The sequence below is a fragment of the Taudactylus pleione genome, unplaced genomic scaffold (assembly GCF_031769625.1).
Source record: "Taudactylus pleione unplaced genomic scaffold, aTauple2 ptg000313l, whole genome shotgun sequence".
NCBI classification, from domain to species: domain Eukaryota; kingdom Metazoa; phylum Chordata; class Amphibia; order Anura; family Myobatrachidae; genus Taudactylus; species Taudactylus pleione.
Genome location: NW_028284714.1, coordinates 8,002,472 through 8,030,226, shown reverse-complemented (window position 1 = coordinate 8,030,226; position 27,755 = coordinate 8,002,472). Strand labels below are relative to the sequence as shown.

The 27,755-nt window shown below is 44.9% G+C and overlaps 1 protein-coding gene across 3 annotated transcripts in view; it reads left to right on the top strand.

Moving 5' to 3' along the window:
* The window catches only part of LOC148510712 (N-acetylneuraminylgalactosylglucosyl-glucoside beta-1,4-N- acetylgalactosaminyltransferase 2-like), a 301,958-nt gene that overhangs the window by 120,778 nt on the left and 153,425 nt on the right, over positions 1-27,755 (top strand). For all 3 annotated transcript variants that reach the window (XM_088442515.1, XM_088442514.1, XM_088442517.1), the window contains exon 2: positions 12,748-12,930. In XM_088442515.1, the coding sequence (XP_088298641.1) occupies positions 12,752-12,930 (179 nt within the window). In that variant the 5' untranslated portion in view covers positions 12,748-12,751. The remainder of the gene's footprint in view (positions 1-12,747; positions 12,931-27,755) is intronic.

The window sequence follows — 27,755 nt, the reverse complement described above, 5'->3', positions numbered from 1 at the left end:
AGCGTGCATCTGTCTGTTAAAGGGTGGTGACACCCTCAAAGTGTGCTACACAAACAATAAAAATATTGTTCTTTTTTTTTCGGTCTTTGTGAAATGTGTCGGCTGTAGCCGCACCTGCATCCTTAAAGCAGCAGCGACAAGCGTGCGTCTGTCTGTTAAATGGTGGTGACACCCTCAAAGTGTGCTACACAAACAATAAAAATATTATTCTTTTTTTTCTGTCTTTGTGAATTGTGTGGGCTGTAGCCGCACTTGCATCCTCAAAGCAGCAGCGACAAGCGTGCGTCTGTCTGTTAAAGGGTGGTGTAACCCTCAAAGTGCTCCAAAAAATAAAAAACTATTTTTTTAATGTGTTTGAGACTTGTGTGCGATGTAGCTGCACGTGCATCAACATAGTAGCAGCGCCAAGCGTGCGCCTCTGTCATAAGTCAAGGGCTGGTTTGGACATCTGGTCCGGACTGAAGGACGTGCCAACAATTTCTGACAAGTCTACTGTCACTGCATATGATACTGTCCTCAAAGCAGCAGCGACAAGCATGCATCTGTCTGTTAAAGGGTGGTGTAACTCTCAAAGTGCTCCAAAAAATAAAAAACTATTTTTTTAATGTGTTTGTGACTTGTGTGCGATGTAGCCGCACTTGCATCCTCAAAGCAGCAGTGACAAGCGTGCGTCTGTCTGTTAAAGGGTGGTGACACCCTCAAAGTGTGCTACACAAACAATAAAAATATTCTTCTTCTTTTTTCTGTCTTTGTGAATTGTGTGGGCTGTAGCCGCACCTGCATCCTTAAAGCAGCAGCGACAAGCGTGCGTCTGTCTGTTAAAGGGTGGTGACACCCTCAAAGTGTGCTACACAAACAATAAAAATATTCTTCTTCTTTTTTCTGTCTTTGTGAATTGTGTGGGCTGTAGCCGCACTTGCATCCTCAAAGCAGCAGCGACAAGCATGCGTCTGTCTGTTAAAGGGTGGTGTAACCCTCAAAGTGCGCTCCACAAACAATAAAAATATTCTTTTTTTTTTTTCTGTCTTTGTGAGTTGTGTGGGCTGTAGCCGCACTTGCATCCTCAAAGCAGCAGCGACAAGCGTGCGTCTGTCTGTTAAAGGATTACATCGGTGACAGCATCCAAGTAGGCATGTCAGACAGTCCGTACCTGTACTGGCAGGAAAAAGAAGCAATTTGGAGGTCCCTGTACAAACTGGCTCTATTTTACCTGAGTTGCCCCCCCTCCAGTGTGTACTCCGAAAGAGTGTTTAGTGCAGCCGGGAACCTTGTCAGCGAAAGGCGTAGGAGGTTGCTTCCACAAAATGTGGAGAAGATGATGTTCATAAAATGAATTATCAACTCTTCCAGGGAGACCAGCCTCCAGAACGTACAGAGGGACCTGTGGTTCCAGCGGGGATGAATTAATACTCTGTGAGGATGAGGATGTACACACTGAAGAGGGTGAGGAATCGGTGGATGAGGAGGATGAGGATGACATCTTGCCTCCGTAGAGCCAGTTTGTGCAGGGACAGATTAATTGCCAGCTTGTTTTGCGGGGGCCCAAACGAACCAATCATTTCAGCCACAGTTGTGTGGCAGACCCTGGCACTGAAATGATTGGTTTGTTAAAGTGTGCATGTCCTGTTTATACAACATAGGGGTGGGTGGGAGGGCCCAAGGACAATTCCATCTTGCACCTCTTCTTTTTCTTTGCATTATGTACAGTTTGGGGCCTAGTTTTTCAAACTGCCATCCTGTCTGCCACTGCAGTTTCACGCCTAGATGGGTCACGTGTTTGTGCCGCCCACTCGTGTCGCTTAGCATAGTCATCCAGCTACCTCGATGCAACCTTTTGGACATAAAAACACTATTGTGAGGTGTGAGGTGTTCAGAATAGACTGGAAATGAGTGGAAATTAAGGTTATTGAGGTTAATAATAGCATAGGAGCAGAAAAACCTACAACTTCTGTGATTTAAGCTGTTTTTATGCTTTTTTTAAAAAAAAATACAGATCCAAAACACAAAACCCAGAACCCAAAACACGGAAGGGTGGTTTTGGCAAAACCAATCCAGATCCAAAACCAAAACACAAAACACGAAAAGTGGCCGGTGCACACCCCTAATATATATATATATTTATATATATATATATATATATATATATATACAGTCAGGTGCATAAATATTGGGACATTGACAGAATTTTCATATTTTGGCCTCTATTCACCACCACAATGTCTTTGAAATGGAACAAACAAGATGTGCTTTAACTGCAGACGTTCAGATTTAATTTGAGGGTAATTACATCCAAATCAGGTGAACGGTGTAAGAATTACAACGGTTTCTATATGTGCCTCCCACTTTTTAAGGGGCCAAAAGTAATGGGACTATCAACTCAAAAACTATTTCATGGACAGGTGTGGACTATTCCCTCGTTATTTCATTATCAATTAAGCAGGTAAAAGGTCTGGAGTTGATTCAAGGTGTGACATTTGCATTTAGAATCAGTTGCTGTCGACTCTCAATATGAGATCCAAAGAGCTGTCACTATCAGTGAAGCAAGCCATCATTAGGCTGAAAAATCAAAACAAACCCATCAGAGAGATAGCAAAAACATTAGGTGTGGCCAAATCAACTGTTTGGAACATTCTTAAAAAGAAAGAATGCATCGGAGAGCTCAGCAACACCAAAAGACCCGGAAGACCACGGAAAACAACTGTGGTGGATGACAGAAGAATTAATTCCCTGGTGAAGAAAAACCCCTTCACAACAGTTGGCCAAATCAAGAACACTCTCCAGGAGGTAGGTGTATATGTGTCAAAGTCAACAATCAAGAGTAGACTTCACAAGAATGAATATAGAGGGTTCACCACACGATATAAACCATTGGTGAGCCTCAAAAACAGGAAGACCAGATTAGTTTGCTAAACAACATCTAAAAAAGCCATTACAGTTCTGGAACAACATCCTATGGACAGATGAGACAAAGATCAACTTGTACCAGAGTGATGGGAAGAGAAAAGTATGGAGAAGGAAAGGAACTGCTCATGATCCAAAACATACCACCTCATCAGTGAAGCATGGTGGTGGTAGTGTCATGGCGTGGGCATGTATGGCTACCAATGGAACCGGTACCCTTGTATTTATTGAAGATGTGACTGCTGACAAAAGCAGCAGAATGAATTCTGAAGTGTTTCGGGCAATATTTTATGCTCATATTCAGTCAAATGCTTCAGAACTCATTGGACGGCGCTTCACAGTGCAGATGGACAATGAGCTGAAGCATACTGCAAAAGCAACCAATAATTTTTTTTAAGGCTAAAAAGTGGAATGTTATGCAATGGCCAAGTCAGTCCCCTTACCTGAATCCGATTGAGCATGCATTTCACTTGATGAAGACAAAACTGAAGGGGAAATGCCCCAAGAACAAGCAGGAACATTTGCAGTAGAGGCCTGGCAGAGCATCACCAGGGATGAAACCCAGCGTCTGGTGATGTCTATGCGTTCCAGACTTCAGGCTGTAATTGCCTGCAAAGGATTTGCAACAAAGTATTAAAAAGTGAAAGTTTGATTTAGGATTGTTTAGTTTGTCCCATTACTTTTGGCCCTTTAAAAAGTGGGAGGCAAATACAGAAACCGTTGTAATTCCTATACCGTTCACCTGATTTGGATGTAATTACCCTCAAATTAAATCTGAAAGTCTGCAGTTAAAGCACATCTTGTTTGTTTCATTTCAAAGCCATTGTGGTGGTGAATAGAGGCCAAAATATCAAAATTCTGTCAATGTCCCAATATTTATGCACCTGACTGTGTATGTATATATATATATATATATATATATATATATTCCTCACTATAGAAGGAAATGTATGCAGGGGCGGATTGAGAACCTAATGTGGCCCTGGAAAAAATCCCAAAAGTGGACCCATGTGCGCGGCAAAGGCGCGCACCTGAACAAATGCAGCTAGGGGTGTGGCCGCATGTGAAATGCTACGCCCGCAAGCTAGTCCCCTTGTTTTCATCATGCTGGGGGCATGCCCAGTGCTCTGGGAGCTGATGGATATGCCCCCAGCCCCTCTCTCCAGTGAATAAGCACAGCATGTGAATAAGTGTTTTCTTACCTATATGATTTCTCTGCAACAAGGAACTGCTGAAGAAATTGATCCTCCCTGGACAGGCTGTGTCTTGGCAGTCACTATTCATGCTGGAGATCACATGATCCAGAAGCCGCCTGTAAGCGTAGGAATAAAGCCAATGTCATCAACATGCAACAGAGGTTCCCGCCAGTACCATCATCCTGTATCTTCTCCCTGTCACTCTCGAATACCATCCACCTGGGTCTCTCCAATACATTCCATTGTCCAGCTCCAGTTCCTCTTTGCCCCCATTGCCATCTCCATTTTGCCCCAGCACCATCTCCTCTGTGCCTCCAGTGTCAACCCTCTCCCCATATCACAACATCCTCCCACAGCACAGCAAAACCCTCTCCCCTCACAGCACTCCTCACAGCCCCCTTCAGCACAGCCCCCTCATCACAGTCCCCCTCATAGCACAGTCCTCCACAGCTCAGCCCCCTTATCACAGACCTTCATACCACAGTCATCCTCAACATAGTTGCCCACTTGCAAGCCCCCTTCATAGCACTGCTTTCCCAAATCAGCCCCTCATAACACAGCCTCTCTCATCACAGTCGCCCCATAGTACAGTCCTCCACAGCTCAGCCTCCTCATCGCAGCCCTTCACACCAGTCCTCCTCAGCACAGCACCTCTCGGCAAGATCACCTGCATAGCACAGACCCTCTCACAGCACAATCCCCCTCATATGACAGCCCCCTCAGAGCACAACCCCTCACAGCATAGTCCCCAGCAGGCACTTAGCACAAAATAACACACCTCCGCAGACAAATCATCTCTAGTTCGGCAGAACACCCCTCCCCCCACAGACAGATCATATCTAGTATCTAAGTACAGAATACCCCACCCCCCTCAGGTCATCATTAATCATTTCTCCCCAAGGCCCCCACCATAGACATCCCTCTCTACAGACTCCATCTCCCAGCCCCATTGCCCTCATCTCATCATTAATTTGAAATTTGATTTTAAATAATTTTAAATAAACACCCAGCCCTGACCTCTGATGGCTAGCTGACCACTGCTACCACCAGGCACTGACAGTCTGCTGCGGCCAGCCGATTGTCTCCTCTCCACTGTGGTCTCTCCCCAGACGGTGAAGTTAACGTAAGAGACTTAGGGCTATGACTTTAAACTTCTTCACAGCCTGGGGAGGGGAGAGTGGAGATCAGACAATCGGGCTGACAGACTGCCCTGAGCAGCCCCTTAACTTACCCCCTGCGGCTGCACCAACCACCGCTGTCAGTCAGTGGCGTAAGTTCATCCCAGTCACCCAGAGGCAAGAAGGAGATGTGCACCCCCAAAAAAGGAAAGTAAATATGTTGACCATATATATATATATATATATATATATATACACGCAAGTAGCTGCAATAAGAAATTATAATTATCAGGACTAGGATCTGATAATTAATAAATATCAAAAGCACGCTGGTCATATGACGCATGCGCACAGGTACTTCTAAGTCATTACCCCTGAAGTTCCTCTATCGCAAAGGACAGCTCACCTGAAAGCGATTTTAACCACAATTGCTCAAGCGTATGGCGTTACTAAATGCTGCTATGATTGCGATGAGTGGTGGGATGCTTAATGCATACCACCCCAAGTGTCATGCACTTTAAGGGTCATCATGATACCTATTTGCACACCAAGGCCCCCATTTATTAATGATCGCAATTACAATGTGATCTGGGCATGATATTACCGTCCATGATAACATTGCAAAATGTTCCATCCGGAACATTCAGGGACAGGGGCTCCGAAAGGAACCCATCACTGCAATGTGCCCGGAGAGCTACAGGGGCTGCTGCGCATGCGCAGTCCCGCTGACTGCTCATGCACTGCCACCATTGGTGGGGGAGGGTTCCCTCTGCCGATTAATCATTTGAACTGTAGCCCATAGGCTACAGAGGCTGAAGCCGTTTTCTGGTGGCGTTAGCTGCGGGGCAAATATCCAAATGTTGGTAAATTTGGCAACATGGGGGAAGCGGCTGCAAGAGGGAATGGGGAAACTAAATATTTGCAGTTAACCCCCAAAAACAGGTGTTTTCAGGTATATAGCAGCAAATATAGAATGATAAATGGGCCTCGAGCAACAGTGCTTTGATGTGACTGATAAAATGTAGACACATGATTCACACATGGCAATAATGACAGCTCTCTCCCACTCACACATACAGCACTCCAGCCACACAGATACCCCCCCCCACACACATACAGCACTTCAGCCACACAGATACCCCACACACACACATACAGCACTTCAGCCACACAGATACCCCCACACACATACAGCACTTCAGCCACACAGATACCCCCCACACACATACAGCACTCCAGCCACACAGATACCCCCCCACACACATACAGCACTTCAGCCACACAGATACCCCCCACACACATACAGCACTTCAGCAACACAGACCCCCCCTTACACACATACAGCACTCCACCCACACAGACCCCCCCCTCACACACATACAGCACTTCAGCCACACAGATACCCCCAACACATATACAGCACTCCAGCCACACAGATACCCCCCTCACACACATACAGCACTCCAGCCACACAGACCCCCCCCTCACACACATACAGCACTTCAGCCACACAGATCCCCCCCTCACACACATACAGCACTTCAGCCACACAGATCCCCCTCACACATACAGCACTCCAGCCACACAGATATCCCCCCCACACACATACAGCACTTCAGCCACACAGATACCCCCCACACACATACAGCACTTCAGCCACACAGATAACCCCCCCACACACATACAGCACTTCAGCCACACAGATATCCCCCCCACACACATACAGTACTCCAGCCACACAGATACCCCCCCCACACACACACAGCACTTCAGCCACACAGACACCCCCCACACACACACATACAGCACTTCAGCCACACAGATACCCCCCACACACATACAGCACTTCAGCCACACAGATACCCCTACACACACATACAGCACTCCAGCCACACAGATCCCCCCCTCACACACATACAGCACTTCAGCCACACAGATACCCCCCACACACATACAGCACTTCAGCCACACAGATAACCCCCCCACACACATACAGCACTTCAGCCACACAGATACCCCCCACACACATACAGCACTCCAGCCACACAGATCCCCCCCTCACACACATACAGCACTTCAGCCACACAGACACCCCCCCACACACACATACAGCACTCCAGCCACACAGATACCCCCCCACACACATACAGCACTTCAGCCACACAGACACCCCCCCCCTCACACACATACAGCACTTCAGCCACACAGACACCCCCCCTCACACACATACAGCACTTCAGCCACACAGACACCCCCCCTCACACACATACAGCACTCCAGCCACACAGATACCCCCCCACACACATACAGCACATCAGCCACACAGATACCCCCCACACACATACAGCACTCCAGCCACACAGATCCCCCCCCTCACACACATACAGCACTTCAGCCACTCAGATACCCCCCCACACACACATACAGCACTTCAGCCGCACAGATACCCCCCACACACATACAGCACTTCAGCCACACAGATACCCCCCACACACATACAGCACTCCAGTCTCACATATCCTCCCCCTCACACACATACAGCACTTCAACCACACAGACACCCCCCCCCACACACACATACAGCACTCCAGCCACACAGATACCCCTACACACACACACAGCACTTCAGCCACACAGATACCCCCCCACACACATACAGCACTTCAGCCACACAGATTCCCCCCCCACACATACAGCACTTCAGCCACACAGACACCCTCCCCACACACACATACAGCACTTCAGCCACACAGATACCCCCCACACACATACAGCACTCCAGCCACACAGATACCCCTCCACACACACATACAGCACTTCAGCCACACGGATACCCCCACACACACACACAGCTCTTCAGCCACACAGATCCCCCCACACACATACAGCACTTCAGCCACACAGATACCCCTCCACACACACACATACAGCACTTCAGCCACACAGACACCCCCCACACACATACAGCACTCCAGCCACACAGATCTCCCCCCCTCACACACATACAGCTCTTCAGCCACACAGACACACCCCCACACACACATACAGCACTTCAGCCACACAGATACCCCCAACACACATACAGCACTCCAGCCACACAGATACCCCTCCACACACACATACAGCACTTCAGTCACACAGATACCCCTCCACACACACATACAGCACTCCAGCCACACAGATCCCCCCCACACACACATACAGCACTTCAGCCACACAGATACCCCCCCACACACATACAGCACTCCAGCCATAGATTCCCCCCCACACACACACATACAGCACTCCATCCATACAGATCCCCCCCTCACACACACACTCCCTTAAGTCACTCAGACCCCCCACATACAGCTCTTTACTCCCCTCCTTCAGCTCCCCCCCTCACACACACACACAGCACTTAATCATACATAGATTCCTCCCACTAACACAGATCAACTACCCTCTGTACACAGATGTCCCCTCCAGACCACACCATAGATGTCACCTAGCCTCAGGGGGGAGGCAGGAATCATCTGCTGAGCTGGCTGCAACACATTGAAGAGACCAGTGCTTCCATACTGGGGGTGTGATGTGGGCATGGCCACAGCATCGAGTATGGCCCCCTGTCTGAAAGCACTGATCTCTTCAATGTGTCTCAGAAGGTAATCCCCCTGAGCCCCCGCAACTAACACCGACCAGGCCGGGTGACGCGAGTCGGGGGGCAGGGCCACAATTGAAAAGCGGCCCCACAACCAATCGGCCCACCGAGATTCATCCCGCAAAATTTAATGGCCAATCCGCCTCTGAATGTTTGTACTGAGACTCCTGACATTACAGTATGCACAAAGGACCTGGATTCTTGCTAATGGGACAGCTCTGTCCTGTGTAGAAACTCAGCTCCGGGCATCTGTTGGAATGGGGGAACTGGAATTAGAAACTTTTGACTAGTTTGACCAGTAAAGTATTTGCTAGGTGGTGCTAGACACAGGTACTGTGTGTCTCTTGGTGTTAGAAGCACACTTTGTGTGATGAGCAGGCTGGACACATGGAGTGGGGATAAAGGAGCCCTCGGGCATGTATGTATGCTGGGGCCAGGGACTTAACTTGCCTGTCACAGGGAGTATTGAAAGTGTTGAGAATGGGTAACTTCTCCACAGCATCAGGACCTCAAGGCTGCGCCGCTGTTCCATTCCACCGTGACCCTCCTCACTCCTCCACGGTCGCTCGCAGAATGCCATGTGCAGCCGCAACGACGTCAAGTGATGTGACGTCATCACGTCTGCCAGTTATTTTACCGTCGGCATTCTGGTGCGGTAGACAGTAGGAGGGTGAGGGCTCTTTTCAGAGAACAGCTGAAGCTCATAGTGTGGCGCTAATGCGGACGGCGGTGCTGCCGCGGCGGGCAAATTGGACGAGCGCCATCAGGTCAGACAACGCCGGTGGGGAGACTGCGGCCGCGCCCTCAGGCCGCAGCGCCCCGGGCGATAGCCCTGCTTGCCCGCCCCTTGAACCATCACTGATAATGTCAGGCTCAACATGTTTGCATGCAGATGATTGATGTGCCTTCACTGAACGACTGCTCGTTCAGTGTAGGCACATCACAGGCTGACAAATGACTGCACGATTGCAATGTCGCAATCGTGCAGTCGTTTTGAGGTCTGTTAGTGGATGTGTGCCTTAAGTCAGCACCGTTGTGGTGACTGCATCCACACTAGACAGCGGAGGACAGTGATGGTGTCTGCTGCTGCTCCTCTCTCTGTATACGTGATGTGACATCATATCGCAGCTTACATACAGCCTGCTGAGCAGAGCACAGATAACAGTAATGCAGCCTGCCCTGTGTGTAAAGAGTGCCCAATATTAGATTGTTCCTGTGGCAGAGAGCAGAGTGGGAGGGAGATGATAGCAAATCGGACAACAGGGTGGGCGCACTGACTAACAATACCGATGACTACTCCTGTGAGCCTCTTTTATGTGGGGGCCTGTAGCCACAGCTCTATCCCACCGCATTGTTAATCGGGCCCTAACCTTAACATGTGTACACTGAATTTTTCTTTGCAAGTACAGTAGTGTACGCTATTTCTGCAAAATAAATAAAACAGAAGTATAAAACAGGCTGCTGTTTTATAAAAGGTGTTGTGTTCAATGAGGAGCACTCTGTGCTGCCTCAATTCTAAATATCATCAGAGGCAGCAGTCTCTAGGTCCTGCCGTGGCTTAGCATAAGGCCTGACCTCCGAAGTGCTACTGCAGGCTGCATAAATTGTTCTGTTAGATCTGTTCATCCATGTCTCTCTATGCAAACTTGTTGTTCTACCTGGTTAAATAAAACTAAATCCTGGTTAATCTATACTATATGTGGACTAATCACCACCAGCACCTCTGCTGTGTAACTCACTTATCCTGTACACCCAGGGCCTAGTGTACTCCTAATGTACTGTCTGTGGTTATATACTTATATGGGGTATATTTACTGAAGTGGAGGTGTTGCCAATATCAATCAATCAGATTCTATCTATTATCTTCTAGAACAGTGGGCCTGATTCAGAGCCGCTCGTAAGCGGCCACTCGTTCGCTATGAGCGATGTTTGCACAACTGCGCATGCGTATGGGTCATAATGCGCATGCACAAACCAGTCATTGCGGTCGGAAATCGTGCGCTCGCAAAACAGCGAGGGGCTGCTAATTTGATTGACAGAATGTACCGTTTGTGGGTGGTAACAGGGGAAGGTGCTTGAAAACGGGGAAGTGGAGATCCGAACGCAGGCGTGCCAAATGGTCAAAAGGGTGTTTAATGGGAGTGCATAATTAGTAAAGGAGCGTCATCGATCACGTCACTTGGTTGTCTTTTAGCCTGAACTGCTCGCAGTGATTGCGGTAGGAAAAACCTACCACAAGCACTGCGAGCAATTCAGATGCCTTTCGATGTAACCGATTAATAAAATAAATACCGGAGATGACGTGTGATGCGAACGGCAAAGGGGCGTCTTTACAAAACAGCGAGCGCATTTTTCATTAGCTCGCTCAGACATAGAGGCGTCAACAAACCGCAATGAGCGAGCGCTCAATTTAAATAGCCGGACCCTTTTTTGGAATGACCGTCCGCAAATAGTGTCCGGCTCTGAATCAGGCCCAGTGTTTCCCAACCTCGGTCCTCAAGGCACACTAACAGTCCAGGTATTAGTGATTTCCATGGTTGAGCACATATGGTTAAATCAAAATAACCGAGGTACTAATTAAGACACCTATTTTCAAGTATGGCTTTCCTTAAAACCTGAACTGTTAGTGTGCCTTGAGGACCGTGGTTGGGAACCCCTGTTCTAGAAGGTGCTAGATAAATAAGTAGAATCTGATTGGCTGCTATGGGCAACACCACCACTTCTATAAGCCCGCACTCTGGTCAGTGGCAAACACAGGATTTTGAAAGTGGGGTTTACAAATCCTTGGTTACCAAACCAATGAAAAGACATCTAGCCACAGATAGATAGATAGATAGATAGATAGATAGATAGATAGATAGATAGATAGATAGAAACAGCTTACACAGAATTTAGGACCACTACAGTAAAATATATCACTCAGCCTATGACGGGGTACACACACACTGACTGACCCAGTTCAGACACACACACCCACACACACACACACACACCTCTATCACTAAATAACATGAATGCAGCAGGCACATAAATACAGTCAGCATGATTTATTAAAGCCCCCCCTCCCCCCTAGTAGTAGTCCCCCCTTTGTAGTGCCCCCAGTAGTAGTTCTCCCAGTTGTGCCCCCAGTAGTAGTCCTCCCAGTAGTGCCACTTATTAACAGTAGTAGTCCCCCTATTTAGTGCCCCCAGAACGGGCCATCCCCCTATTCAGTGCCCCCAGTAGCGGCCCCCCTATATAGTGTCCCCAGTAGTGCCTCCCCCTATACAGTGCCCCCAGTAGCGCCCCCCTATGCAGTGCCAGTGTCAGTGCTCGTGTCCCTTACACACACACACCTTACCTGAATCCCCACTCCTGCCGCCACCACCGCTGTCTGCTCCTTGCGGCTCGGTCTGCACCATGGGAGAGACATCATGACGTCATGACGTCTCTCCCATCACCTGCTGCGGAAGGAGCCAGAAAGCGGAGCTCATGTGTGACTCTCATTGGCTGCTAAAATAAACACAACGCCGCCGGGCAGTACAAGTGTACTACTCGATAGCGGTGTGTTTGTTACTGTGTAGTGTGGACCGCACTCACTGCGGTCTGCACTACACTTAGTGATTGGTGGGCAGGGGGGGTTTCTGGGTACTCAGAAACCCCCCTCCGTGCGCGCCTGCTGGTAAATATACCCCATAGAGTTACTTCTAAATGGTTCAAAAGCTTCCTCTCATCATTGTTTTGTTAAGATCCTCACAATTTACAGTAATAAGTAAAAATAATAAAATGATCAAGCATTCCACTTTAAAACATAATTCTTAGGAAAGGAAAAGTGTTACAGATGTGTTATATTTCATTTACTGACATTTCTCTTTCTCATTTACTGACATATTTCTATCTCATTTCTATCTAGAATCATGAAATACAAATCACTAATTGTATGCACCTTCCTTGGAACATTGGGAACATTCTTCTTTATGAAAAAATATTTTTTCAGTGTACCCGACCATCAATCAAATGTGTTACCAAGAGAAATACACCTAAAGCTTTTGCCAGAAGACACAATTCTATCAAATTTTATACATGATGAAATCAAGTGAGTATTTAAGTATAAAAAGTGTAACCAATTGCACCTATTACCCAACACACATTGAACTAATATTTTCCCTATAAATTTCCTATTGGCTGATGTAAGCTTACATTTGTACTGTACATCTAGTGAGTAGAGGCAAAAACTTATCTACAATTTAGGCATGTAGATATGTTGGAGGAGAAAAGGGTCAGTTTTATTAAATTATTTATTGAAAAGAGGGATAAAGTTGTGAAGAAAAAATGACCCTACACACAGTATTGCTATGTTCCCCAAATAATTCAATAGAAGGTGCAGATGGGGGCCAACTGCCAGCACATCACCAGCAATGAGATTCTTAAATGTAGGTCAACAGCCAGCTCATTACCAACAACTCAAGGCTTTGATGAGGGCCAACTGCCAATCCATCACCACCAAAGTCAGGAATGCAAATTCCCCTGCCAATGACAGTATGGTATGGTGTGAACTAGTTGGCTGGTTGAAACAATATTACTCTAGTGCAGTGGTTCCCAAACTTTTTTGAATCTTGGCGCCCTACAATAACAGCATGGTTTCACGGCACCCCTGGGCCAAATGTTTGTTATTGAGAAATTCAGAAAAGCAGTAAAGTGAAGTAAATTGTGCTTACCTGCCATCCTTAGGTTCGGTTATGTGGTGGTGGACAGGTTTCTGCTTCTTTTTGTCTACATATTTAGATTACATTGAACATAAATTATTTGTATTTTTTTTTTGCTTGACAACCAACCTGAGGCACCATTGCAAGTGTCCCAAGGCACCCCAGGGTGCCACGGTGCACGGTTTGGGAACCACTGCTTTAGTGTATGGCTAGCTAACGGAGGAAAGCCAGTTACAAAGGCAGAGTAGTAAGAGCTAAACATCCTAAGAAATTTGTGAGAAAGTGTTAACATTTGTATCCATGTGAAATGCCAGCCACTGTGTGTGAAGTGTAAGCCACCCTGGGCTGCAGTTGCCCTGAGCTGACAGTTGTCTTTACAATGGGCAAAACATTTGAGACATGATGATATCACCGCTAACCGCAATTTACTAATACATAGATATAGACATTGGAAGATAATGTTTTACTTAAATAAGTCTTCTTCCTCCTTCTCTACCTCCTCCTGTTCTACCTCGTCCTCTTCTTCTTCCTCCTTCCCCTTGGTTTGCATGGTGAAGCTTTCACTCAAGATAGCTGGCAAATCTCTTAGCCAGCATTTACTACTTTTAGCATTAGCTCTGCAGTAGTCCTTGATAGGGAGCAAAAGCACATGTTTCTGTCTTTCGTAGAAAGACCCCTCATGTAGTAATTAAAAAACCTTTATTAATGACCGTTAATATTAGAACACTTTCTCCAGAATAAACCTTTATAAAGCAATATATTGAGGCTAAATATAGATGATAAAGGAGAAAACCAGTGGACCTTCATGTTTGATAGCTTTGTACATGAGTAAAAATGATGTGTTCCTTTTTGGATCAGTGTAACATATATGACTAAACAACTATAGCAATATACCTATATGGTATAGCATGTGTATGGAAGCTCCTGTTTGTCTTGTTTTTTTAAAGTAATTATGGTATAGAAATCAGTCATAATGATATTAGTGACACAGGCAATAGAGATTGATCATAGTAATATGGTGATAAAGCTTTATGTGAAAGCCTTCAAACAGAAGAATAATAATAATATTTGGAGAAGAACAGTAAAATCTGAGTTTATCCTCAATGATTTTAGTTTTTTCACACTTTATGCATAGTAATTTTCTTCACATTATTATTTATTAGAATTTACAGTAATATTTGATGAATATCTCACGATAAACAGAACACCAGAAGTTCCATTATCATTTAACAAATTTTATTACAGCACACACTTTTTTTTATTTAACCATAGGTTATTTTAGTAAAAAATGAGATAATATAATATAACATGAATTTAGACACAAGTTTATGCATGTTCATTATACGTTACATGTTACACTTTCTTACTCTGGGATCAATATGATGGAATCAATACCTTCCATATTTATTATTTTCAACATATAGCCTATTTTGTTATCTGAGACAATATTTGTAATTAGTATACAATAATTGTCATCTAATGATGAAATTGAATAGTCCCAAAGCACAAAAAAATATTGATGGTTCTTCAAAGTTTAAAACTGCAAAATAAAAATTAAGTTTTTTAAAAAAAAACTACAAATATGATTGTACAATAAACACTATATTCTACTTTTCAAAATAAATAATGGCTATAAAGATAACAGAAGTTAAGAGAATATGTAAAGGGTTTCATTTAATTTGAAAAATAGCCAAAATATTGCTCAGACTACTGATTAAATACAGCACTAAACAGAACATACATGAGAATCTGAAAAAAGACACACATAATTTGGATACTCTTTGATATTTGTAAGTCACCATTATCTGATGAATACCTCTTTCTTCAACATATACAGTAACTTAGGTACAAAATAATATGGATTAATTCTGGAAAGGTAATACTGATTTGATCTGGGGGAGATGAGAGGGAATGGTTTCATTCAGAGTACCAGCACATAAAAACATCTTCGCACTAGACAAGGTCAATTAGAAACCATAACCCTAGTAATAAATCATCAGTACTAGTACATATTAATTTCAGTAGATGGCAGATTGCATGTGTTATAGCAGTAATAAAGGTGAACCAGCAGGCACACACTAAGCAACAGTGGCGGTTTTAGGGGCGGGCAAGTAGGGTCCCCGCCAGTTACATCTAATTAGATGGTGTCCGCCCGTGCTTGCCCGCCATCAGAGACCACCCCGGTGCCACCATCATGATAGCTACTTGCCCTCCGATTGCCTCCTAGAATGCCTGTGCGGCACACCACATGATGATGTGGCTGCGCCAGGCATTCTGGGAACTGAGAGCATAGAGGAGAGAAGACCGGATACATGGAGGAGTCGCCTAAGCCTGAAAGTACACTACACAGCAGGAGGTGTCACTGGAGGGGAGGGGCATTACAATGTGTGACATTATGTGTGAAGGGCATTACAGTGTGGAATTACGTGTAAAGGACATTAGTGTGGCATAATGTGTAAAGGGCATTACAGTGTGGTGCATAATGTGTAAAGGGTATTACTGTTTGGCATAATGTGTAAAGGGCATTACTGTGTGGCATAATGTATTATAAGGGGTGCTACTACAGTGTAGCATAATGTGTATAAGGAGTACTACGTAAATGGCTCTGTGTGGCATTAACGTGAATGGACTCTCTGTGGCATAACGTACAAACTGTGGTGGAGCCATATTCCCAAACTGTGCTGCTGTTCCCAAATCCTCCCAGAATGCTGGTGGCATGACATCATCGCACATGGCATTCTGGGAGTGGCCATGGGAGAGGATGGAGCAGCAGCACATCCACTTTCTGCTGGGCATGTCCCTTAGAGGGATGTACAGGGGGCGTGGCATGAAGCCACACCCCCTTTTCAGGAGTGCATGGCCCAAAGAGTGCACTCTTTGATTTTTGCATGTTTTTTGGGGGAGGGTGGAAGGGGGGTGCCAAAGGGAACTTCACCCTGAGTTCCACAAGGTCTAGAACCTTTCCTGCTAAGCGATCCATAGAACGCTATATTGAATGATATATCAAGCTGATCGCATAGTGTGCACCCCTGATCGCACGTGCCCATGGGTCGTTCATCGTATCGTCCCAACTGCAGTGCTGTACAGCAGATGGGATCATACAATGAATGACACCATGCTGCTAAATGCAGCATGGAATGACACATTGCGCCGTTCTCCACTGTATTGTGCAGTATGCATGGACGGCGTGATGTATCGCTTCATCGCATTGTCCCATTGCTGGGTACACACATCATTTAGTGTTTACCCAGCATAAAAGGCTACATGGCAGGCTTATAAAGTATAAACCAATATAGCATTGCTGCCTAATACACAATCTAATCATATAATTGGGTGTTGACATTTGAGAATTGTCTATTATAAATTGAGATACTGCAGAATACAAACAGTATGAAAGTAGGATTATTATAAGACTTAAGCTAAAATAGTAATAATAATAATAATAATGAGACAGCTCTGTTTAAGTGACAATAATTGTATCAAACACAATACGATATGAGACTGCACAGTAGCTGAAAATGCGTCATGATACTGCTGTATAATTTCAGGGAGTAGGCAGGTGGTCATGCTAAAAAGAGATCACAACTGAAACATTCAGGAGAAATGTTATAAAAAATAATGTTAATTGTTTTCATACAATATATTTAAGTCTGTTGTATAGATAACAAATTTATAAAAACTTAAAAGTTTAACAGAAATACATATACAGGTTGAGTCTCTCATATCCAAATATTCAGAAATACGGAATATTCCGAAATACGGAATATTTTCAGCATGACTGAGATAGTGAAAACTTTGATTTTTGATGGTTCAATGCACACAAACTTTGTTTAAGGCACAAAATTATTAAAACTAAAGTATAAAATGACCTATAGGCTGTGTGCATAAGGTGTATATGACACATAAATGAATTTCATGTATGTACACACACTTTGTTTGAGGCACAAAATTACTGAAAATATTGTATAAAATTACCTTCAGGCTGTGTGTATAAGGTGTATATAAATCATAAATGCATTCTGTGTTTAGATTTGGGCCCTATACCTAAAACATTTCAATATGGTATGCAATTATTCCAAAATACGGAATATTCCGATATCCAAAATACCCCTGGTCCCAAGCATTTTGGATATGGGAGACTCAACCTGTACAGTACAGTAGATTTTTATTTTGTTATAATTCTCTGAACAGAAAAAAAATATGTTTTATTTTGATGTTATTACCTTAATACAGAAAACTTTCTCAAATTAATAAAATGAAATCTAGTTTTGAGCCTAAGGGGAATTACCTTAAGCCTATGATAGTGATTATATGAATGGGGTATATAAGCACCAGTTGCTCCTCTTGACAAGCAATCCTCTTATGAAACTTGAAATTGACTGGAGAAACACATCAGTATGGAGTGGAGTAATGCTATTCTGATCCCGGAACCATTGCACATCTTGGGCCAAATGTAATAGGTTGCGAATTTGTAAAAAAAGGGAGTTTAGTGCTAAACTCACATTTTTTATTCACTCGCAAATGTAATAGGGTACGACTATAGTACTGGAGCCCACGTGTGCCCAGTCATTGCATGAGCCGCCAGCTAATCAGCGGGCGTCTCTGTCGGAGCTTCCAGCTGATTGGCTGTGCACGGTCAGCCTGTCTCCTCCATAGACTTCAATGGTGTGAAATGTCCATTGAATACTTTGATGGGAACTGCTACATTGTATCCAATGATGTATCCACAAGGCTCACCAAGTAACCTTCTGTATTTCTTTTGCTGTGGAACTACAAGTACCAGTGGGTGCGTAATGCCCTGCATGCTGGGACCAATTACCAGCATGCAGGGGAGGCTTGCTGGGACCTGTAGTTCCACAGCTAAAGACAATATTTTCACAGCTAATTTTTACAACACACTACACTATCAACTTGGCACCCTCCAGCCAGGGGTGCCGGGGATAGCCACGGGATATCAGCCTGGGGTGCCCTGGAAAGGGGGACCCCTTTATTGTGGAGGTCCCCACCTCCCCAGGGATCCCTGGCCTGGGTTGACTAGTGGTCAGGGGTAATGTTTTGGCTGAGGAACCTGGTGAAAGGGTTTCCCTTGCTTTGGCATTGCCCCCCCCCACTAGAAAGAGTCTGGTGCTGGTTATGGAAATTACAGGGGACCCCTACTCATTTTGCCCTCTGTATTTCCACAACCAGGACTGGATTCGAAAAGCCCTGTGCTGATACTTAAAATATGGGGACCCCCTACGCATTTTGGCCCTTGTATTTTATTAACCAGGAGACAGGCTTTACACACAGACAGAAGCCTTCATGGATCTCACTGATCTGTGAAGGCTTCTCTATAACTAGCACCTTTTAATGCTAGTCGCAATAAAAGGTGTGAGTTTATGTAGGGAAATACTCACACAGAGTCACATAGTGTAGTAGCCTCAAGATCAAAAGTTCACAGGCTAATACATGTGAGAGTCCCGGCACCAAAACGCACCTTCAAAAAATGTGAGAAGATGCAAGTTAGATATTTACTTTAACTCGAACCCTATTACTTTTGGCCCCTTGTGTCCAGGATTATATACGTATACCAGCACCAAGTCTTTGGTTTTCAGATGCTTGCTCATTGAGATCCTAGGTGCTTTTACTGCTATTCAATTGTTTTCTTTGGGTTACTTTTGATGGAACTTTTGCTTCATAGTGTCAAGTACTAATGGTATGGTCTCTCTGTGTGGGGGAGTCATTTATGAGTTATATGAATGAAACAAGTGTGGTTATCTACAATTTGATGCAACAGTAAATGGAGGCTTAATAAGATTTTTATTAAAGTGTCCATGTATAAAGTTTATTTAGGATCTCCTCCCACACAATTTACTGGATGATATCATTGACATTTTGATATTCCAGAAATGATTCTACTTTTATATATTGTAAGAAAAAAATGGAAAGGGTTTTTATGGGGAGATATACAGTATATGGCCCAGGTTTTTAGCTTCTGTCTGGTAGTCAGAAGTTGATTAGCAGCCTTGATTGCCAAACCACCTGTGAGAGGCTGATAAAGGGTATGTCAGTCTCTGTAGTCAGTTTCTTAATGCCTGAGGAACAGATGAGAGGCCTGAATCACAGTGCGATTACTAAATATTACTGCTGTGCTAAATACTTCTGTTTTGTGAGAGGGACACTAGGGGCTTGATTCAGACCCGTTCGCAAGCAGGTCGATGGCCGGGCAGTCCGCATGCGCGGTGTGCGCGCCCTGGAGCGAGTGAGAAATCATTCGCACTGGCGCTCGCATCCAAAAGGGGTGGATGTCAATGTTGATCGACAGATCGCCCCATTTGGTAGGAGGGTCAGGGGGGGGGTGGCTGGCCAAACGGAAGCATTCCCGAAGGAACGCCTGTCATTTGGGGGCAGCCCCAGTGACACAACGGCTCGAGACCCGGCTAGCGATGGGCGCTCTGTCGCTCCGGGTCTCGCATCAAAAGGGGGCGGCTGTTGATTTTGATTGACATCTCACACCGTTTTGGAGGCATGGCTGGGGCTTCACAAATGGAAGCGTTCCCAAGTGAACACCTGCCGTTTGTGGGCCAGAAGCTCTCTTGGGCTTGAAGCCACAAGACCCTACCACAAGGGTCTCATTGCAAGCTCGATGGTCATGATGGTCTTGACATTTTTAAAAAAATGGTAGGTAAGGCAAGAGATGCTCTCGGTGGCCTGAAAGATTTCGGGACATTTTTGACATTCAGTGTGTCAAAGATTGCAGCACCAGCAAGTACTGTTGAATTTGCCCTGCCATCAGCTGAAGCAAGAGGTAGTAACTAGGTAGAATTCTATCCTCTATATGCTTCAGTGGATGGAGGATCAGCAGAAGGCCATCCAAGGCTACACAACAGCCTATGACATAAGGAAAAGAGCAGGAATGCACCTTAGTCAAATGCAGTGGAGAGAAATTTCCATGTTGTGCAAGGTTCTCAAACCCTTTGAACTTGCCACATGTTAAGTTAGGGCCTGATTCAGACCCGCTCGCGAGCGGGTTGATGTTTGGCCACTGCGCACGCCGGAGCCGGCTCCAACGCGCGCGTGCACGAGACCCTCCGTCGCTCCGGGTCTCACACCAAAAGTGGGCGGCTGTCGATTTTGATCGACATCTCGCACCGTTTTGGAGGTTTTTTGAGTTTTTGGAGGCGTTCCCAAGTAAACGCCTGCCATTTGTGGGCGGACCCACTGACATCACAAGTGATGTCAGTGGGAGAGCTTCTGGCTCTATTAGAGCCAGAAGCTCACTGGGGCTTGCGGCAGACGAAACCCTACCACAAGGGTCTCGTCGCAAGCCCAGATGGTCGCGATGGTTCCGAAAATCACGACCATCACCTGGCCGCTCGCCACCCACAGCTTAGCAAGCAGCTAGGAGGACGGACAGAAAAAAAAACGCCCTTCAGACCTGCGAGCTTCCACCAGCAGCGAGCGGGTCTGAATGAGGGCCTAGGTCCCTCCACTTTGAGATCGGGAAACATTACTGTTTTGTTTATTTTTTGTGTTGCTGCGATTACTTGCACCAAGGCCCTGGACACTACTTGGCTGCTATGTTACAATTGCAACTGTTTACCCTAGGAGACCACACCCTGATCACACAAGGTGGAGAATGTTAGCTAGGCACTAAAATTGCAGCTATTAAAATCTATATGGAAAATTTAAAGTGACAGACACTCATTTTTTTTTTTTTTTTAAAGACTGTGATATTGTGAATTTGGTGTCATTAGCGAATGCTTAGTGAAGTAAGATTCTACTTCTCACATGCACCAATAAATAACTTGAAGGACATAGTTAAGGCCTTGCTACAAGGCTAAGCAGAAGGTCAACAGGGTGCAGCAATTGGTTATTAAGGAAGCCCAGATGCAATAGCAGTTGATAGTTGAGGAGATCTGGAAGCAACAGCACAAATACCATGAGACCTTAACAGAGGTTGGGCAGCATCTAGCAGTCTTGTCTGGAAATGCTTTCATGGATGTCACAAATAGCCCCGGCTCCATAAGGGACTCATGCTCTGGACTATTAAAACCACTTCCTTACCACTCCGGTGCCTGTCCAGGATAGCACAGAGATCCTCTCCCACTGCACATCGCTCCCTGCTGGTACTGAGGTCTGTCTATGCTGCTCCTGCCCTGTCTGCTCATTGTCCTGTTACTGAGCATGGAGATGGCTCTTGCTCACAGCATGTCTTCCCAGCATGATGGCTGCACACCAGAGTTCCCTCCTAAAAAACAGTATGGACACAGGCATGTTGCACTCTGTCATCTGACGCTCTTCCTCTACTCAAAACACTGCTCTCAGACCAGCTGATTGCAGCATCCAATCCCTGGGGATCCTCCCCTATAAATTCCATTTCCAGACTGGCCTCTGTTGCCAGTACAATGTCGCTTCTTGCTGAAGTTACAGTTCAGTGCTGAGCTCCCAGGTACTCTGTATCTGAATGGTCCCAGTCCATTATATTCAGTTCCTATATCTGGTAAACAAGTCTCCTACACCATCTTGCACACCAGTCTGGTTTTGACCACTGAGACTTGTTCTTGCAGCCACCATTGTTTCCAACCAGTACCTCCAACCATCAGTCTCATCTGATGATTCCAACATTGGACTCATATTAGTTAAGTTCCTCAATTCATCAACATCAGTCCCAACAAATCAATTCATCAACATTGGATTCTTATCAATTAAGTTCTTCAATTCATCAACATCGTTCTCAAACCAATCAAGTTAGTCAATTATTCAACATTGGATTCAAATCCATAAAGTTCTTTAAATCATCAACATCAGTCTCAAACTGATCCAGCTGTCAATCCAGCATCATCAGTCCCAATATGATTCTGCTCATTCATTCAGTATTATCATCTCCAGTTCTCATTCCAACCTGCTGTTTAATAAAATCATTCAAATCTTGTTCTCACCTTCGGGCCCATCATCCTCAGCAGCTCCTCTAGCTCCTCACAGCAATACATGAGAAAGTCCAGGCTCAAGCCACCCAGGTTTATTCACACCTCCCAAGTCTCCCCTTCAGCCTCCCATGCCTGTTCCAGCCCAAACCTACCATCAGGCATGACAAAGGGCTAATCATTTTCTGCAAAAGATGACCGAGAATTACTTTTTAAAAAATTGGGAAAAGTGGGCTAAAAATCAGTCGGCAGGACTTTTGGAACCCTTCCTGTCAGTGTGATCTCAAAAGGCATATTTTGACTTACTGTAAGCCTTACTGATACCAAGGACAATGATAAACTAGAAAATTAGATTTTGACTCTTTTTGGTGTCATGATGTCTGTTTGAACACAACAAGTTCATCACTGGGGAGATAGCAAATGTATAAGCCTCCCCACACTCAAATGCATTACCTCATCCATTTCACCAAAAAGTGGCTGCAACCAGATACTTTAACAGGGCCACAGATTGTGGAAAGGGTTGTTATGGACTGATACCTATGGTTACTGCCTACATCTCTGTGCATGTTCGTAAGCCAAGGAGCCCAAAAAAACAGCAAACCAGCTGATGGAAATGGTGGAGAGGTATGTGGTGGCTGAGGAACTGTTGAATACTCCCAGTGGCCCCTAGTCCCACAACAGTGATCTCCAGTGAATTATATTAAGACTGTTCCAGGGGAAAAGGGTGCTGGTTCATGGTATGAACTTAAAAATCCAAAGATAGTAGGCTTGAATCCTGAAGATTGGGCTGCTGTACCAATAAGGTTCTCGCCTTACAAAAGACTTGATAAAAATATGATCAAATGTTTTAGATGTGGTGGCTTGGGCCATGTTGCTTCTAATTGTCCACTTACCTGTGAACATATGCAATGTGATAATGCTTATGTAAATGCAGAGTATCTTTCTTTGCTCAGGTAGCCTGCACTACAGACCAACAGACTGAACCAGATAAATGTGTATAATCACTGTAGAAGGCAAACCGGTATTGGCTCTGTGAGATTCTGATGTGCATAACCCAAACCTGTTGGTTAATGTTACTGATACAGTGGCAGGGGAATGTTCTCCCAGGCGGAAGTGTTCCCTTTTTCAAGCATGATTCGAGAGCATGAATATGACGAGAGCAGCAGAAGGGCGTAGTATGATGTACCCCTTATTGAATTAGAAAATGTGACTGTATGGTTGATCTTAAAGTGAGAAAATATATTTTAGTCTCAGTTAAAAGAAACTTACTTTGGTAAAGGCTAGAGAGAATGTAAAATTAGTAGAAACCCAGTAGAACCCGATAGTAGGTTGTCTTACACTTACATGGCAATATGTTGAGATTTGTTGTATCAAATATCCAAAAAAGAAGATATTGTGGAAGTTCCTAAGGCATTTAGAAGAATATTGTAACATAACTACAGGACATTCAGGAATAGAAAAAAACCTCTTAGGGAATGGTCAAGCATTTTTCTGGACAGGGGTCCATAACCAGGGCCGGATTAAAAGGGGGGGTGACAAGGGTGGTTGTCCTGGGGGCCCCCACACCTAAGGGTCCCTCACACCCACCAGGGGTTAAGTGGGCCGGAATGGGAAACGGAACCAGTTCCACCTCATCCGGCCCACCTAACCCCGGCGCCGGAAGGAGGCTCTATTAGCCAGGCACCCGCTGAGATTTTGCTACCAGCGGGTGCCCGGCTCCCTCCCCGCAGTGCCAGCCAGAGACTGGAGCTCACTCTTGAGCTCGGGCTTCTGGCTCCCGCAGTGCACTATGGGAGAGAGGTCATGATGTATCTCCCATGGCTCTGAGGAGCGGCCAGCCGGACGGACGCGGGAACGGGTAAGTATTGTGGGGTTTTTTTTTTACATATAAGCGGCTTCACTACAGGGGGAACTACTGTGGGCATTGTATAAAATGGGCACTTCTGTGTGTCATAACATGAACAAGGGACACTACTGTGTGGTGTAATGTGAATCAGGAGCACTGAGGCCCTGATTGAGACCCACTCGCTAGGATGCGTTAGCTCGGAGCTTGTCAATTGTTGCTTTCTGCGCATGCATCACAGTGCGCGTGTGTGAACCAGTGCGAGAGATGGGGAAGAGTTTGGTCACTGTGCATAGACTACCCAGCAGAGTAGGGGACAGGAGAAGCCGTTTGTGGGTAGTGACAGGGGCTGGCTGCTAGAAATGGGGGAGTGGAAATGTGAACGCAGGCATGCCTGAGCATTTCAACGCGTTTCAGAGGTGTGCATAATTAACAAGCAGCGTCATTGTACACGTCACCTGGTTGTATTTCACACTGAAGTGCTTGCTGCCGGGTATAGTCAACGTGAAGTGCTGCAATCGCATCTGAAGGTAATCGATGAACCGATGGTTGCATACACTTCCTGGAGATGACATGCGCAAGTGGGCATCTTAAGACAGGCTGGTGGGCGTCTGCATACACAAAGTGATCGTACACCAAGACATAGTGGGCGTGTTTATGCCATGCTGTGCGCTCGTCTGCCATGCCGTCACTTAGCCAAATCTAGCGAGCGGGTCTGAATCAGGTCCTACGTGCCATGTAATGTGGATAAGATTGCGCAACTGGAGAGTAATATTTCATATGGGTGCCTATATGTGGTTTTTTTTTCCCGTTAGTGTATATTGGGTGTTTTTTTGTGTGTGTGCCTGTTTTTTTATTTTCATGTGGCTCTCATGGGCCCCATTTCACAATGAGACAGCACTCGATAAAGGGGTTATGTCCTCCTTTCAATATTTAACAAATAGCGCTGAATTTAGCTTATCGCTGTTTGTCAATGTACTTTTTACGAGTGATACGGTCCCCCTTTTTTACATACCCCCATTTCGTCCATATTTAATGGGGCTCCCACATGTTTGCTGCCCAGGGGCCCCCACAGACCTTAATAAGGCCCTGTCTATAACGTGTATCTGAATTCTCTGAACCCTGCCCTGAGTGTCAGCAGCATACTCCCTGGCCACTTTATAGAAGTCCACTTGTACCATTACCCATTATTTAGGTCCTGTACCATTGCGCCAAGACATAAACAAAGGTAACAGTACATGTCTAGAAGAGTGAGAAAGCCTAACTGATCAGGGTACCCCATTTATGTCAAGAATCATGAAAGAGTTGTGTCATCTGTATAAGGTTACTCAGCTAAGAGCCTCTGTGTATCACTCTCAGACTGATGGTATAGTGGATAGGTGTAAAAAACTTTAAAGGAATGTACTAAAGAAAAGTGGTGAATATAGATGGGAAAGATTGGTATTATTTGTTACCCTTGGGTGCAAAAGTTACTTTCCCTTATAGCTGAAATTGTCAATGGAAAACCATCTTCAAATCAGATGTATTTTTTTAAATATTATATAAAACAACAAACATATTGTAATAAGACCAATATTAACACCCTTAAGTGCCCAGAATTATTAGTGTCACTATCCAGGTTACACCACATACAGATGACCCCAGTTAGTTTGTTGCTCATAGCGCGCCATTCAGACCTCCTGTGTCACACATTGGAATGTTACATGATGCTGTATTGTGGTGTACCGTGGTATTCTACAATGAAAGATAAGCCATGGCATGTAATACACTGCTTAACCTCTAGGTGGTGAGTGCTCCACTGATAAAATTTGTACTGTGGTGGGATGTTGAGAGAAATGCTTTCAGTTCAGTAGAGTTCTTTAAAATAACTGAACTTCAGTTGCTCTGTCATTATGTAATGCTTAGTGTGCGTCTTCTGGTCAATGTTGGCTACTGTACGGCTGCTTTATTGCATCTACTGTAGGGTCACTTTTGGGGATAGGTACTTTGCAGCACAGTAATAGAGATGTGTCCACATATATCTATCCTCCATGTGCTAAAAGTTGCTCCACACACAGCACAGGAGTGATGTGTGACTCGGTAGTGCCGAGGATCTTTTATGCATTTTTTTACCCTAACATACATCTTATTAGCACAAGCGGCTTCTGCTGATGAAAATGATATGCAGCATGTCTATGTTCTGTGATCCAGTATGGGTGTATCTGCAAGCAAATCACTACGTTAAAGTGTTATAGTCGCTATTAGTGTAACATAACATTTTGCGTGCAGATACACCAAAACTGGCTCACAGAATATAGGCATGCTGCATATAATTTTAATCAGCAGAAGCTGCTTGTGCTAACAATTTGATTCACTGTATTATTCAGATGCATTTAAAGGTAAAAAGTTGCATAAAAGACGCTCGTGCTACCAAGTCACACCATGCCATAACAGAATTCACTGGAGTGCTGTGTGACTAGGTAGTGCCGAGCGTCTTTTTTGCGTCTTTTTACCCTAAAATGCATCGTATTAGCACAAGTAGTTTCTGCTGATTAAATTGATATGCAGCATGCCTATGATCTATGAGCCATTACAAGTGTATCTGCAAGCAAATCACTACGTTAAATTGTTATAGTTGCTATTAGTGTAACATAAGCCAGTTTGGGTGTATCTGCATGTTGCACCCAAAATGGCTCACAGAATATAGCCATGCTGCATATCATTTTAATCAGCAGAAGCTGCTTGTGCTATCAATTCAATTCGCTGTATGATTCAGATGCATTTGAAGGTAAAAAGTAACATAAAAGATGCTTGTGCTACTGTGTCACGCCATGCCATTTCAGACTTCACACACACCACCAAGTGATTTTTTTTAATCTAGTAATTAAGATTCAAAAGAAGAAGAAAAAAAAAACTCCCCTTCCATGATTTGAACCCCAGACCCTAAAGTGCAAAGCACAGACTTTACCCACTAGTCTACACACTCTAGCCATGTTGAGAGCTGCACCTGTCGTGTATGTGATGTAAAGTGTGTAAATTAAAGTGGACAATGTGTACAATGTCAATAGCAGGCTCAGCATGCGGCAGCATTGAATAGAAGCAAATGATGGTGGGGTGGGGGTGAGTCATACAATGAGCTCAATGGAGTTGAATAGTAATTGTGTGATGGTGGGGGGAGGTGGTGAAGGAACTTGGGTGGCCATACACATAGAGGAAGGGAGAAGGGAAGTGCAAAGTAGTGTATTTTAAAAGTATTGAACCTGACATGATCTCTCTTTATGAAAAACTTGCCCCCTGTTATGTGTACAATACAATGTCTACTGTATAGCAGAAATGCCAAATGGTGGGATGTCATGAGAAATGTTTTGAGTCTAAGGTCACAGGAGTGCTGTGTGACTCGGTAGCGCTGAGCGTCTTTTATGGGTCTTTTTACCCTAAAATGCATCTTATTAGCACAAGCAGCTTCTGCTGATTAAAATGTTATGCA